The sequence below is a fragment of the Propithecus coquereli genome, unplaced genomic scaffold (assembly GCF_000956105.1).
Source record: "Propithecus coquereli isolate 6110/MARCELLA unplaced genomic scaffold, Pcoq_1.0 Scaffold310, whole genome shotgun sequence".
Taxonomy (NCBI): domain Eukaryota; kingdom Metazoa; phylum Chordata; class Mammalia; order Primates; family Indriidae; genus Propithecus; species Propithecus coquereli.
In genome coordinates, this window is record NW_012148731.1 from 4,508,137 (window position 1) to 4,521,696 (window position 13,560).

General features: G+C 59.0%; 1 protein-coding gene across 3 annotated transcripts; it reads right to left on the reverse strand.

Moving 5' to 3' along the window:
* Nucleotides 1–358: 358 nt before the first annotated feature.
* Nucleotides 359–13,560, reverse strand: SLC25A29 (solute carrier family 25 (mitochondrial carnitine/acylcarnitine carrier), member 29). 3 transcript variants are annotated; one of them, XM_012650112.1, is made up of 5 exons: nucleotides 13,307–13,556; nucleotides 7,634–7,677; nucleotides 4,647–4,718; nucleotides 2,494–2,577; nucleotides 359–2,240 (listed from the first exon to the last, which is right to left on the reverse strand). In XM_012650112.1, exon 5 carries the CDS (start codon nucleotides 2,202–2,204, stop codon nucleotides 1,491–1,493), a length of 714 nt encoding a protein of 237 aa, XP_012505566.1. In that variant the 5' UTR covers nucleotides 2,205–2,240; nucleotides 2,494–2,577; nucleotides 4,647–4,718; nucleotides 7,634–7,677; nucleotides 13,307–13,556; the 3' UTR covers nucleotides 359–1,490. The 3 variants fall into 3 exon arrangements, with proteins under 3 accessions (XP_012505566.1, XP_012505564.1, XP_012505565.1); XM_012650110.1 differs by lacking the exon at nucleotides 4,647–4,718 and having other exon boundaries at nucleotides 13,307–13,560; XM_012650111.1 differs by lacking the exons at nucleotides 7,634–7,677; nucleotides 13,307–13,556 and having other exon boundaries at nucleotides 4,647–5,183.

Genomic DNA, 13,560 nt, shown 5'->3' on the forward strand with positions numbered 1-13,560 from the left:
CCCTCCAGTAGGAGGCTGCTTCAGGCCCCTCCCCGTCCTGTCCCCCTCGCCGCAGGCCTCCCATTGCTGGGACGGGGGCACTTGCTGGATGGCTGAGCATGTTTACAGGCTTGACATTTTCACCCTGAGACCTTCCTTAGCTCACCTTGAGGATGAGGAAACTGAGGCACTCACATGTATCTGTAATGTACCCCAGGTCACATGGCCAAGCCGCAGGATCCGAGGGCACACAGGCCACCGAGCCGCCCCTCTGACTCCAGGGTGAGGGTGGGGAATGGAGCCTCTTCCTCCAAGACGCACAAAGTGAACCTCACCGCTTAAAAAACCAAAGAATATTTTATTCCCTCAGAGGTTTCTGTACAATAACATCACACTATACAGAGCTGGACTCATCCTCACGGAGCATGGCCCGCCTCCTGGGACACGAGCCACCTTCCTGGGGAGTCGAGCCTGGGGGGCCCGCTCCTGCCCCAGCAGGCACGACTGGCCATCCCTGTGCCCACTACCAGGCCCCCTGTGCCCTCATGGGGACCCCAGGCACTTGGCTGGGGAGTGGACCAACTGACCTTTGGCTTTGTGGCCTGAACTGTGCGAGCCCAGGGCAGGGGGATCCATGCTGCCCTCTGTGGAGCCCTCTGCATGCCCTGGGGACTCTGGCTGGTGGCGGTGGGCCAGGGACTCAGGCATCCACCGGCTGGCCCATGTCCCAACCATTTTAAAGATGGCAGCCTGAGGCCAGAAGGTGAAAGGCTATCCCCTTGCCACAGCTGTATCACAATTTAACTGCGGAGACCACCCCCACTGGCCTGTGCATGCTGCTCTCCCAGGCCCCCAGCTGATGTGGAGCCCCCAGCAGACCCTGTGGCTTCCCGGTCTACCCTCCAGTGGGAGGAGCAGCAGCTGGCCGCGCCGTATGCAGCAGTGCCACATGGAGAAGGTGGGGTGCACTGGCAGAGCATCCAGTCCCGTGACACCAGGAGGCACTCCCAGCTGCCGGCTATCCCTAACAGAGATCAGGGAGGTAGCCAAGAAGTCTCCCTGGAGCTCAGCCAGGTGGAGGGTTTGGGGAGTTAGCAAGTCCCTGGGCAGCCACTAGTGGCTCATCAGAGCCCCCTGGGAACCAGCCTGCAGGACAGCAGCACAGAGGCAGCGGCCAGGATGCCAAGGTGGGGCGGAGGCACCCCCAGTAACATTTCCAGGCAGAGCCATGACTCAGTCAGGCATGGGAATTGTCTCTGAGCTTCCTGACTACACAATGAGGGTATGAGGGTCCCCATTTCGAGACCCTGAGGTCTCGAGACGAGAACACTGAGGCCAGCAGAGTGAAGTCTGTCGCCAAGGTCACCCAGCAGATGAGCGAAATTCCACCCAGGTTTCATGGAATCCACAGCCCACGGCACCTGAGCCAGGCAATCGGCTAAGGGGCCAATTCACGCCATGGCCGGCTTTCTGAAAAGCGATGCCTGGGGAAGCTGGGCGGGGGACGGGCGTCACAGGCTGGAGGGCTGGGCCAGGGAGGACCCCGCAGCGGCAGCGGGCACAGCCTCGCCCTCCGGCCCGGCCTCCTCGCCCCGCACATAGGTGAGCACCACGGTGACAGTGGCGAAGGTGGCGGCGTTGACAGGGAAGGCGCGCAGCAGCGTGGACGCCAGCCCCCGCGTGAAGACGCGCCAGCCCTCGGCCTGGTAGCTCTGGCGCACGCAGTCGAGGATGCCGCGGTAGCGCGGGGCGCCCCGCAGCCCGTCGGCCTGCAGCCGCGACTTGACCACGTCCACGGGGTAGGTGGAGAGCCAGGACGCGATGCCCGCCGTGCCGCCCGCCAGCAGCAGTTTGGGCACCAGCAGGCGGTCGCCCGGCTCGCAGCCCAGCGCGCGCGTCAGCACGTCGTAGGCGAGGAAGTAGACGCCGAAGCTGGGCGTCTCGCGCAGCAGCGTGGCCGCCATGCCCCGGTTGACGCCGCGCACGCCCTCGCGCCGGTAGGTCTGCGCCAGGCAGTCCAGGGAGCCGCGGTAGGCGCGCGCCGCGCCCGCGTCCTGCAGCTGCAGCCGCGTCTTGGCCAGCTCCATCGGGCAGCAGATGACGCACTGGATGGCGCCCGCCGCCGCGCCCGCCAGGAACTGGTTGAGCGGCGAGTCGCGGCCCAGCGCCCGCAGGGTGTTGCCCTGCACGCCGAACACGAGCGCGTTGATGAAGGTGAGCCCCATGAGGGGCGAGCCCAGGCCCTTGTACAGGCCCAGCACCTGCCGGGACAGAGGGGGACAGAGGCGCGTCAGGGCCGCCGGGGTGCGCAGCCCACCTCCTCAGCCCTCCCTGCAGGTGGGGCAGCCCCGCCCACCCCCGGTGCTCCTGAGGGCCGAGCGGAATTTTATCAGAACCCACGTCCCAATTCGCCTTGCCACCGTCCTGACACCTTTTCCCGCTCTCTGGCCTGCAGAGGGTGGCTGCCTGAGGCTGGTTCCCCACCCTTGCACACCAACCGCCCAGGCCACTCACGCTCTCCTGCTTGACGATGGACCGGAAACAGTGCAGGGTGCCTCGGTACTGGGGCTTTTCCACGCTCTGGACCTGAAGCCGCACCTGCAAGGAGAGGGCGCCGTGAAAGGTGGGCAGGCCAGAGCACCCAGCTCCCCTGGCCCGGCACTCCCAACTGCCCGCAGGGTCTCTTGAGGAGGCCCACGGCAGGATGCGTGAGGCAGGGACCTAAGGAGCTTTCTATGGCTTTTGGAATTCCAGGTGTGGCAGGGCCAGCTACCCATGCCTCCTCACGGAGGGGTGTGTGGGGCAAACAGCTACAGGGACAGTCAGCTGGAGACAGGGCAGGACGTCCTCAAGGTCTCAGACGAGTCAAGGTTAAGCCTCTTGTTTTCACTGTGGCTGCACCATGCACTCACAGTGGGGCATAAACTACCTCCCGAGACCAACCCACCATCCAGGTGGCACTTGTCATCCTGCTGAGTGACTAATGTCCCAAACCAGAGCTGATGCCAGAGGAGCTCCCAACCTAATGTCCACCACGTAACTGTCAGGGGCTGGCATTGAGGCAACAGAACTCTTGCTTGGTTTTTGCCTGTAGCCTTTTGGGAGAACAGTGGTCATGACTTAATAGAGTGGTGACAAGAGAAGAGCTGACAGCCTTCTTGGGGACCATGTCAGCAGCTCCGGGGCCTGGGACACTGGTCAGGCCCAGCCGCCTCCAAGCCCAGTGGCCCAGAACCTCTCACATGTCAAAGGGTCCTTTGTTGCCTGAGAGCTTATCTCTGCTCTTGGCGGAGCAGGAGGGACACTTCCTGAACTCGGAATCCGTGTCACGGGGGTGGCAGTAAACTAGGTCACGTCACCATCTCAGGAGCTGGCTCCCCAGATTTGACTCAGGGAAGATCATGATCACAGCCAAGGCCACAAGCGAGCACCCCTGTGCCTGGCAGCGGGGGAGCGGGGAGGGCTCCACCCTCATTATCTCAGGGCATCGGAAGCACCTGCCCTGACGGGTACGATGCCCCCATTTCCAAGAGGGGAAGACTGAGGCTCAGAGTCGTTTTGCAGTGCAGCCTCTCCAGGGACCTGAGCTGCTGTGTGGGGGAGGTGAGGGCAGGGTGGGGTTCTGGCATTCGAGAGCCCTCGCGGGGGAACAGCCAGCTTCAGCCCGGATTCTGGAATTTTTCCAGTTCAATCCACCAGAATAGGTGGATCTTCTATTGGCGAATGCACTCATAAAAAATGCTGTTACCAAAAAGAGTACCGCCTCTGCACCTGAGGCCCTCAGCAGCCGGCAGCCACTGTGCGAGAAACAGCGGGCAGCCGGCGTGCCCTGCCGCGATTCACCCACAGAACCGCTCGCCGGCGGCCCAGCTCCGCCGGCACTTACAGGGCAGCGGCTTTTCAGAGAAAAGCAAAAGCGCCGTTCAACTTCAACAACATGCAACACCGTGAGCTCGGGCTCAGGTGAAGTTTTTGTGACGTGAGGGTTTTCACTTTCCCTTCAGTGTTCTGGGGTCTCTGGTGGCACATTTCTGTTCCTCCTGCAGCCTCCGGCGCTGGCACTAAGAGGGCTGTGGCAGCAGAACAGTGCGAGGTGGGGCTGTCCCTTCCTCGGGTCAGATTTGCGATGCCACCTGGGCAGCGTCGTTAAGTCTCTGCAGGTCGCAGACGCTGTTGAATGCCCGGGTCCTGCCACCAAAGTGGGCAGAGGCCTCTCTCCACTGTCTTTCTGACCCTGGGTCTGTGACAAGCCCTCGCTGTCTGGGACTGGGGGGGACCAAGTCTGGGGGGTGAACTGTGGCCCGATGGCCCAAGTCTCGTGGTATCTAGAGCTGAGGTGCTTAATATTTTGGGGTGACAGGATCTCCTTTGAGGACTGATGGAAATGGACCCACCCCTGGGAAAGTGGTCACTTGCTCACAAGCCCGGGAGGCTTCCGGCTCCCCACGGGCCTGGGAGACCCCCACATGGAGACCCCCAGTCCAGAGGGGTCTGAGTATTCTCAACCAGCCCCACCCAAGTCCCCATCCCAGGACCTGTGCTGGGCCCACACTCGCCTCACACCCTCCCTGTCCCCTGCCAGTCACAGAGGGAACCCTGGGGATTGGGGCGAGGGGGCCGGTTCAGCCGGGACTGACGGAGAAGAGGTTCACCTGGTCTGTACTTACTAGCGCTCTCCGGGGTGAGGCTTACGCTCATCTACAACAAAGTTACACTTTTGCTATGGATGCAGACAGCCCCTAGCTCAGAAAGTAAAGGCGGTTAAAGCAACACAAAATTTCAACATCACATCTAGGGAGGCCAGCCCTTCCCACCCTGCTCCTCCCCTGCCAGGGATGGCCGGCCACCGCTCCGTCGTCGGTCAACATGAAAGCTCACCCTCCCAGACGGAAGCAACTTGTCCCTGACTGTAGTGCCCACTGAAGCAGGACAGCGCGGACCGACATGGACTCGGGTGTCCCCCCGATGTATTCCAGGGTACAGCTCCAATTATATTAAGTTCAAGCCAGGCGAAAGGGGCTCATGGTGTTAGAAGTTTGCACAGTGGAAGCCTTGGGAGAAGGAGGAGCTGCTAGGAGGGTGGGGGCTTCTAGGGGACTGGCCATGGGCTGCTTCTCTTGGGTGGCGGCTTCTGCTCATCTGCAGACTTTACACCTAGGATGTCTGTCTGCGCTTTTCTACAGGTGTTAAATGTCAATTAAAACCAAATAAAAAACAACCATAGCAGAGCCAGGCATAGTGGCACACGCCTGTAGTCACTCGGGAGGCTTAGGCAGGAGGATGGCTTGAGCCCAGGAGTTGGAGGCTGCAGTGGGCTGTCATGACACTGCTGCACACCAGACAGGGCAGTGAGACTGTGTCTCAAAACAAAGAAACGACAAAAAGTAAGTCAATCCCACTTTTGCCAACAGCAAACAATGTACATGGGTGGTCTGTGTGCATTTCTGTTTTGCAGCAGAAGTCATCTGCAAGGGTGGGGGAAAGGATCTACGAAGAACTGGCTTTTTTCTTTTTATTTTATATATCTCTATTATGGTTAAGATTTTTTTACCACCTATACTTTTGTAATAGAGAGCCAACAAAAAATGTGTATGTGCCTGACGATTAAAACACATCTTAAAAATATCGCGTGGCAGGGTGGAGGGTGGATTCTGAGGGCAACGTGCAAAATGTAAACACTGATTTGTGCGGGGAAGGGAAGAATTGGCTTTCCCCCCTACATTTCCCAATTGTCTTTTAACGAGAATATTTAACTTCTGTAACGGAAGGCAGTCCAGACGGCAGGGAGCCTGCGAGTGGGTGGGACTGGTGGGGCAAGGAGGTGCTAACCGCAGCAGGTTTTCTCCCCTTTCATAATAAAAAGTTCGGCTTTTAAAGGCAGGTCTGACCAGATGTGATGCTGGTGGGCCACAGTGGCACAAAAAAAAAAAAAAAAAAAAAAAGTCACAAAGTCACGAATGGATCTTTTCAAAGACCACCCTGCAGGCTCCAGGCAAGTAGGATCTGGGAGCCAGGAACCCGGTGAAGTGGGGAGGGGTCCTGCACCCAGCTGTTCACAAAGGTACTGGCCAAGCACTCAAAGGTGCTGGCCAAGCGCTTGGCAGCTCAGATGGTCGCAGAGGCATCAGGACGAAAGCCTGACAGGGACTGGATGAGGGCCAGATGGGAGCCCGAGGGAGGTCTGGCCAGGCCCGGGGATGCGTAGCTCAGAGAAGCCTGGCCTGTGAGTAGCTGGGCAGAGGTGAATCCGAGGTACTTCTTGGCTGGACACAGCTGTGAGAGGCATTCACAGCACGTGACCACAAAACATAAACATGGCGTCACGTGGAGACCACCAAGCTGTCCTGGGCTGCTCTGGGCTGCAGGTAGGTGTCACGGGTGGCCTGGCTAGGCGGAGTGTGGGCATGGCGGGCAGGCTGCATGCAAGGGCTCTGCCAGGGCCTCGCTCTTGGCAAACCTGTGTTGGGAACTCAGGGGCCGCTGTCTGCCAGGAAAGCCTGGCCCTTGAGCCTCCTCTCCGGACCTGCCTGCTGAGCTGGTGTTTCATTCAACACAAACTACACTGTCGCACACCCGCCACCAGGAGGGGTCTAGACAATCTCTCCCAACCCCTCATTTTGCAGATGAGAACATGTGAGCCCAGAGGTACAGTGACTGGCTCAAGGTCAGGTGTCAAACCAGCTGGCAGAGGGGATGCCAGCCCCCAAATAACACGTTATTTTCTCTGCCAACAAACACCTGGGCTCACTGAAAAAAGAGGAGACGGCAAGTCTACCTCAGGCCCAGCTCGGGTGACACGTCTTGCTTTTGGCTCTGCCTCCCTCCACCGGGAAAAGGTGCCAAGTTCAGTGTTTAGGGCAAGTACAGGTCTGGCCTCTTGCCCGCTGCTTACAGCCTGCCCTGGGTCCCAGGGAACGGCAAGGAAGGGTCCTGGCGTGGCTAGTTTAAGAACATAAAACCCCAACCGAACACTTATTTGGGAAATTTCCAACTGGAGGACATGGATTTCTTGGTTACTGTTCCGGGGCGTCTGAGACTCGGGACTCCCCTTACCACGCTGTGGGGCACATCCAGGGGGAACCGGCCGACTGGGCACCTGCCCCAGGGCCTGACGTCCCAAGTAGGGGCAACCCTCCGCGGCCCTTCCCTGGGTCTCTGGCCACGGACACCTCGCAGGTACACATCGGCACTTGGGACACAACTGCTCACTTTCTCCATAATGACAACTCCACTCTGTGAAGATCATGTCAGTGGGAAATACTGACAAGCGTGGATCTTTCTGTGTTTCTGTATTTTCTCTCTAACTCTCTTTCAAGAAGCCGTTAGGAAGTTCTGCATCAGAACAGCGTGGCGTCCTCGCTCTGGGTGGGAGGAAACGAGCTGCTCAGCACCCTGGGCTCGGCCAGCCAGTCCGAGGATGGACTTGGCCACGAACCCAACGTGGCTCAGCCAAAGACACAGGACAAACCTGCACGGAAGGTTCAGCGTGGCCCAGTGGAAAAGCAGCTGCCACTGGGGCGCAACCTTTATCCTCAAACCCACGCGGAGACCTTGAACGCCGTCCCAGGGCTGTAACCGGAAAGCGGCCTCCAGCCACCCCAACCCTGCCGGTCCCTCTCAAGGCCTGAGAAGAAAACGGTGACGACAGACTCACCTTGACTGTGTCAAACGGGTGTCCCACAAGCACACCGGCCACACCTGGAGGAGGAAAGGGGAACATGTGACCCAAAAGCCTCAGAAACTTGCAGTGCAGGGCGCCAGGGTAGGACGGGGTTCTGGCGGGGAGGACCGGGCAGGAACCGCTGGAGGGGAAGGGACGCTGACCAAGCACCTGCCGGGCGCCGGGCACATCCCACGAGCTCCTGTGATCCTCACGTCCAGTGGGGTGTGTGTGTGTGAGACAGAGACATCCCAAGGTCAAGCCAGCATGTCCTACTCAAAGCTGGCGTCCCATCCCTCGACTGCTGCCGACTGCCGTGGACTGGTCTGGGTGGATGACCATGAAAGTTGTCCCCTGAGAGGCTGCACACGTTGTTTCTGGGAAGTCTCACTGCTCTGAACACCTTCTAGTATGAGCAGGAGGCTTTAGGGATGTTGGACTTTGGGGTCAGACCCTCACCCTGACTCGAATGTTCCCTCTGCCACTTACCAGCCAGGCAAGCCCCCAACCACTCCCGTCTGAGCCTCACTCTCTTCACCTGTCAAGGGTTATCTCCCTCCCCCAGGGGAGCATGGAGGTTAAATGGGGTAACAGCCCCCTCGGGAAACGATGACCCTGGGTCCTGATGCATTGGCTGACACCTCTGCTCCACTCCCCTCACCTCCCAGAAGCCACCCCAAGCCTAGGGAGACATCGTGTGACTCCGCAGTCATGCTTGGTTATTTTTCAGTTCAGGCCCTACAAAAATCCAGCCCCCATCAAAGGACAAAGGTTACCCCTCCGAAACGGCTCACAAACACTTCTCAGAGTCCTGCATGCTGAGCAGGCTGTAAACATGCCTGTGAATGTCGCCAGCACCACTGTGAGTAAGGCAGCCTTGTTACCTATGTCACTAAAGGAGAAACTCAGGCTCAGTGAGGTCAAATGACTGACACTGACTCCCACACTCCCCCCACCCAGAGTTTTACGAGTATGTCTGTTAAAGTTCTCCTTTTATTGCTAATACTGTTTCTGTATCATTAAAACAGCCCACATTTGTTGAATAACAAACAGTAATATTACAACCTGCTAGTTACTGTTCTCAGTTTTGTATACAAACTAACTCTTCCACTTATATACCTGGTAAAAGACTATTAACCCATTTTACAGATGAACAAAGCAAGGCACAGAGAAGTAGTGTTCATGTCACGCAGCTAGGAAGTAGCTGGAGCAGGGATTCAAACCTAGACCTGGCCCTGGCACCCTCCTCGTCAACCACTCACCTCTCTCCTTCCGTGCTAGACTCCGGTGTCACATGAGTGCATGCCCAAAGGTTCGTGGGAGTTACTGTGCATCTTCTTCACAAATTATCCTTCTAATCTTTATATGATACCCTCTTCATGCTGTTAAATGTTTGGACCTTACAATCCACTTTGAAGTAACTTTGCCAATCCCTGCTTTCTCTCAGGTTACAGGTGCCTGGTATAGTTTTACCTAATTCCTTTTCTTTTTTTAATTTTTCACAGACACTTCTCATACCATATAGTTTTGTCCAGCTCTTAATTTTGAACCTTTTCTTACTATTTTGTTTTAGATGTTTCTTGCAAACAACTATAGCTGGGTTTTGTTTTCTAACCCAGTCCGAAGCAGTCTCAGATTTTGCTGAAATAACGGAGGGATCTGACTTTATGCCGCCTTACTTTATGCGAATGATTTGTTACTACTTTTCCTTTCCACATTTTTGACGGTTTGGGCAAATTACTGTTTATCCCCTTTCTGATTGTTAATTTGTAAGTTTGGCAAAGTGTTACTTCTTGTTTCTAACACTCACTACACAGAAACAGAATAAGCACCTGCCACCTGCCCCCGGGACTCTCCGCCCCTTTCTGTCCCAAGCCGCCCCCAAAAGCTCCCATTCCTGCCGCCTTCCACTGACATTTGCCTGTAAACCCTGAGAGGCAGAGTTCCCAGCTATTCCCTCTCCTGCCACTTGGGGTCTCTACTCTGATCAACTGCCATTTACCTGGCGCTTTCCTGGTTATTTCCCTTAGATGTAACACATGGGGAAACGTCCTCTGAATTCTTGCTCATCTGCAAAATACATTTCTTAGTACTGTAAGGGAACAATAGTAATGCTCTGGTAGGGTTCCTGGGCCAGGCAGCAAGGTCTGCAGTCTCCAGTCTCTGGGCTTCCAGGCCTGCAGATGAGAAATCTGCTGCCAATGTGTTTTTCTCCCTTGTCAATAATTCATGTGTTCTGTCAGGAAGCCTCTGAGATTGAATCTGTGGATTTCAGGCATGTCACACCAGGAGATGCCAAGGGTGTGTCTCTTTCTTTAAAGCAACCCTGCCTGGAACTCTGCCAGCCCTTTCACTCTGCAGACTCCTGTCCTCCCTGATCAGGGAAAATTTCCACTATTAATTATTCATCATCTCCAGACCTGCTCCCTCTTCTCCTTCCAGAACCCCTAACGTCCACAGGTGGATGAGAAGACGTCCACCAAGCCTATCTTCTCCTTTGTGACTGCCACCTGTGTTTCCGGTCTTCTGGGACACACTCTGTTTCTTCCCCTTGAGAGCCATCATGTTTTGAATTTTCTAAATTCCTAGTTCTAGAAACTTTTTTCTTAGAGGGCATATGGATTTTCTTGGGTTTTGGAAACCTAGCATTTGCCCAGGGTGTGCCACATGGCCTCCTTTCTCCCTCCAGCTGGGGGCCCCTCTTGGCCCTCCATGCCCCCTGCAGCCAGGCCCAGCTGGGGTCTCCTTCCTGTGGGTCATGCCTCTGGCCCCAGGCCTGCCCAGGTGCCAGCAGCAGCTCTCAGCAGCCTCTGATGGGAGGCGGGAGAGGAGAAAGCCCTTGTCCCACCCACCTCTGTTGGGAGGCCAGCAGGGAGGCCCCACGCGAGGGCTCCAAGGGCAGGCACTCACACTCCCCCTTTCTCCCAACTTGTTTCAGTGCTCCCTCGAGGGGCTTGGTCCCCCTCACCCAGAACACGCCCATCCACAGGTGGAGTAGGCTGCAGAGCCTTCCTCCATGGGGCCGCCAGGCTCCTTTTAACCTCAGTCACCTTGAGAGCCAGGAAGCCCTGCCTCACCGTCTCCCTGAGAGGACACCGAAGCCTACATCACACTGGCAGAAGCAGACCCTGTCTCCCAGCTCCAAAGCCACTGCCCCACATAAGCTGGACTCTCAGGGGTGACCCCTACCCCATGATCCTCTGGGGCTGGAGGGGACCACTGTCCCTGGCACCTGGCAGCAGAGGTGGTGGGAAGAGGCAGCAGGATGGCAGAGCTGTCCTCCCCACGCAGGGGCTGGCCCCAGCTGAACTTCTCTCTGTGCCTCCTGCAGCTCCTGCCCAGGGAAGGGTCCACGAGTGGGGGGAAGCAGTCCAACCCTTCCACCCACAAGGCCTCAGGGATGTTGTCAAGCAAAATGCCTGCCCTGCCTCCCCAGAGAAGGTTAAACACGTGACCCACATTAGGCCAATCTGGGAGATGGACCATCCCCCATCCAGGAATCTGAATCGAGAGCCACCTAGCACTGCCATCAGCCCGCCCTAAGCCTCCGGGCGGGGAGGGGCCCAAACCAGAAGGAACCAGCAGGAGCCTGAGGGGGCCAGGAGGAAGGAGGGGTAGTAGACCAGACCCCACGCGAGGGCTCTGGAGCCTGGGACACAATAAGATCACTGTCCTAAGGGTGGGGGGGACCCCAGCACCCTGGAGCCTGGGGTAGGAGGAAGAGGACTGCAGCCCTGCCCTGTTGGAGGAACATGCAGTTCCTCTTCCTCCCTGGGTCTAGGTTTCTCCCAGTCACATGAGAGGAGTGGGTCCCCAGGTGACTTCTATCCTTATGCATCCGGGAGGCTCAGGCCTGCCCTTAACAGAGCAGTGCAGTAGGCGGGCACCAAGTGTCTGGGCTTGCAGGAGGACCAGGGCCTGGGGCGTGGTCTATACCTAAGCCTGCACACTGGACAGCTCAGTAGAGTGCTGGTCCCAGACCTGGGCCCCAAACCTGGGGCAGGGAGCATGGACATGACTTCTCCCAGGTGGGCCTGTGAGGATGGGCAGAAGGGCCTTTTAGGCAGGGGTGCCTGGGTGAGCGGGAGTTCAGAGACTGCCCACGTGTCTGGGGACGGGGCGGGGTCTCCAAGCAGGCCTGCCCTTAGGAGTATTCCTCCCCCAAACGCCGCGGTTCCCAGGACAGGTACCAACTACGGTGCAATTAGAGGCAACCTGCCCCTCTGGGGAAAGAATCCACACTCCCCAAGAGGTTGGAAGGGGGCACTGACCCGCGGACAGCCCACACGCGCTGGAGCTGGAGGTAGGGAGAAACCCACCGATCTGATCTGCAGCAAAATCTGGGCTTCCCCTCCCGCAGCTTCCAGAGATCTGATTGGGCGACAGGCTGGGCCGTTCTTAAATCACATCGCTTCCCTGGCCACACTCCCTCCTCAGCCAGTCTGGGAGGAAGCAGACCCAGCTCCACGGGCTTGAACGCTCAGCGAGTCAGCCACTCTCCTCCAGGGCTCCTACCCGCGGGCCGGTGGCTGAGGCTCTTTCAGAGCCAAACCCAAGCAGACGAAGAGCGGAGAACAAGGGCAGGTGCCCAAGAGAGACGACGCCGACGTCAGGGCGGGGCCGGACGGACCCCTGGCTAACCAGCCAGCCCCCGGCCCGCGAGGCGCGTCTGCTCACCCCCAATCCTGACGGCTAAACCAGGCTCCCGATTAATACCTGTTGAATAAATTAACCCTCAAAGCCAAAGCAGAGAAACGAAAGGCCAAACGGGGAAGCGCCCACGACCGGGCCACAGGCAGAACCTGGGCTGCACACCCCCAGGCCTCCGGGCAGCGCAGAGGCTCGGCCTCGGTGAAGGTGGCCACACCGGCTGGTCCGGCGCGTCAGGCCCACCCAACGCCCGGGCGATGGCCGCCCCCAGCCGCTCACTGACCCGTAGGGAGGGGCCGCCAAGTCAAAGCGTGACTCGGCCGGGGTCTGACCAAAGCGGTTCAGTGCCCACCAAGGCCAGTCCGCTAGGGGGGTGGCCCGATGGCCCCAACCCCGTGTAGTCGGCTGCAGGGGACGGGGTGGAGTCAGCCCCCAAATTCATGGCCGGGGGAGGGGGCCCTGCTCCCTTTGGGCTCAGGATGAGATGGGGGAGGGGGCCCTGCTCCCTTTGGGCTCAGGATGGGGATAGGGGAGGGGACCCTGCTCCCTTTGGGCTCAGGATGAGATGGGGGAGGGGGCCCTGCTCCCTTTGGGCTCAGGATGAGATGGGGGAGGGGACCCTGCTCCCTTTGGGCTCAGGATGGGGATGGGGGAGGGGAGGGGATGCGCCCCGGATCTCGGCGTCCGCTGGCCTTGGGTGGGGAGAGTGCAGGCAACAGCGGGGCATCCTCCGGGCAGTCCCTGCCTCCGCCAAGCCCCAGTGCTGCCCCCAGGGCTCCAGGCCTCCCGCCCGCGCGTGTCCGAAGGGATAAGGAGACACCTGCCCCCGCGCACCGTGCGCTAGGCTCCCCAGGGCTTGAAGTCGATTTACGCCCACGAGAGCCGCAGGGACAAGAGCCTTGTTACCCCCATTTCACAGACCTCAGCCCGAGGGCGAGCCGAGCTGGCTCCCAGCCCAGACGCCTCGCGCGGGCCCCCCGAGATCGGGCGCCCGGGCAGAGCCGCCTGCCTCCTTACCCCCAGCGCATCCAGCCAGGAAGTCGAGCGCCATTGCTGGGCCCCCGGCGAGGCCGCCCTCCCTCCTCGTCCTTCTCTCCGACCCTTCGCCGGGCTGGGCGCCGTCGGGGACCCCCAGCCGGCCGGCTGTGCTGGGCTCGGCCTGGCCGCCGCCGCCTGGCGCGGAGCCCCGCACGCGCGCGGGGTTGGGGACGGCGGCTCGGAGCGCGAGTCCTCGCCCGCTCTCGCCCCTCGCTGGCCGGCTCGCTCGCCCT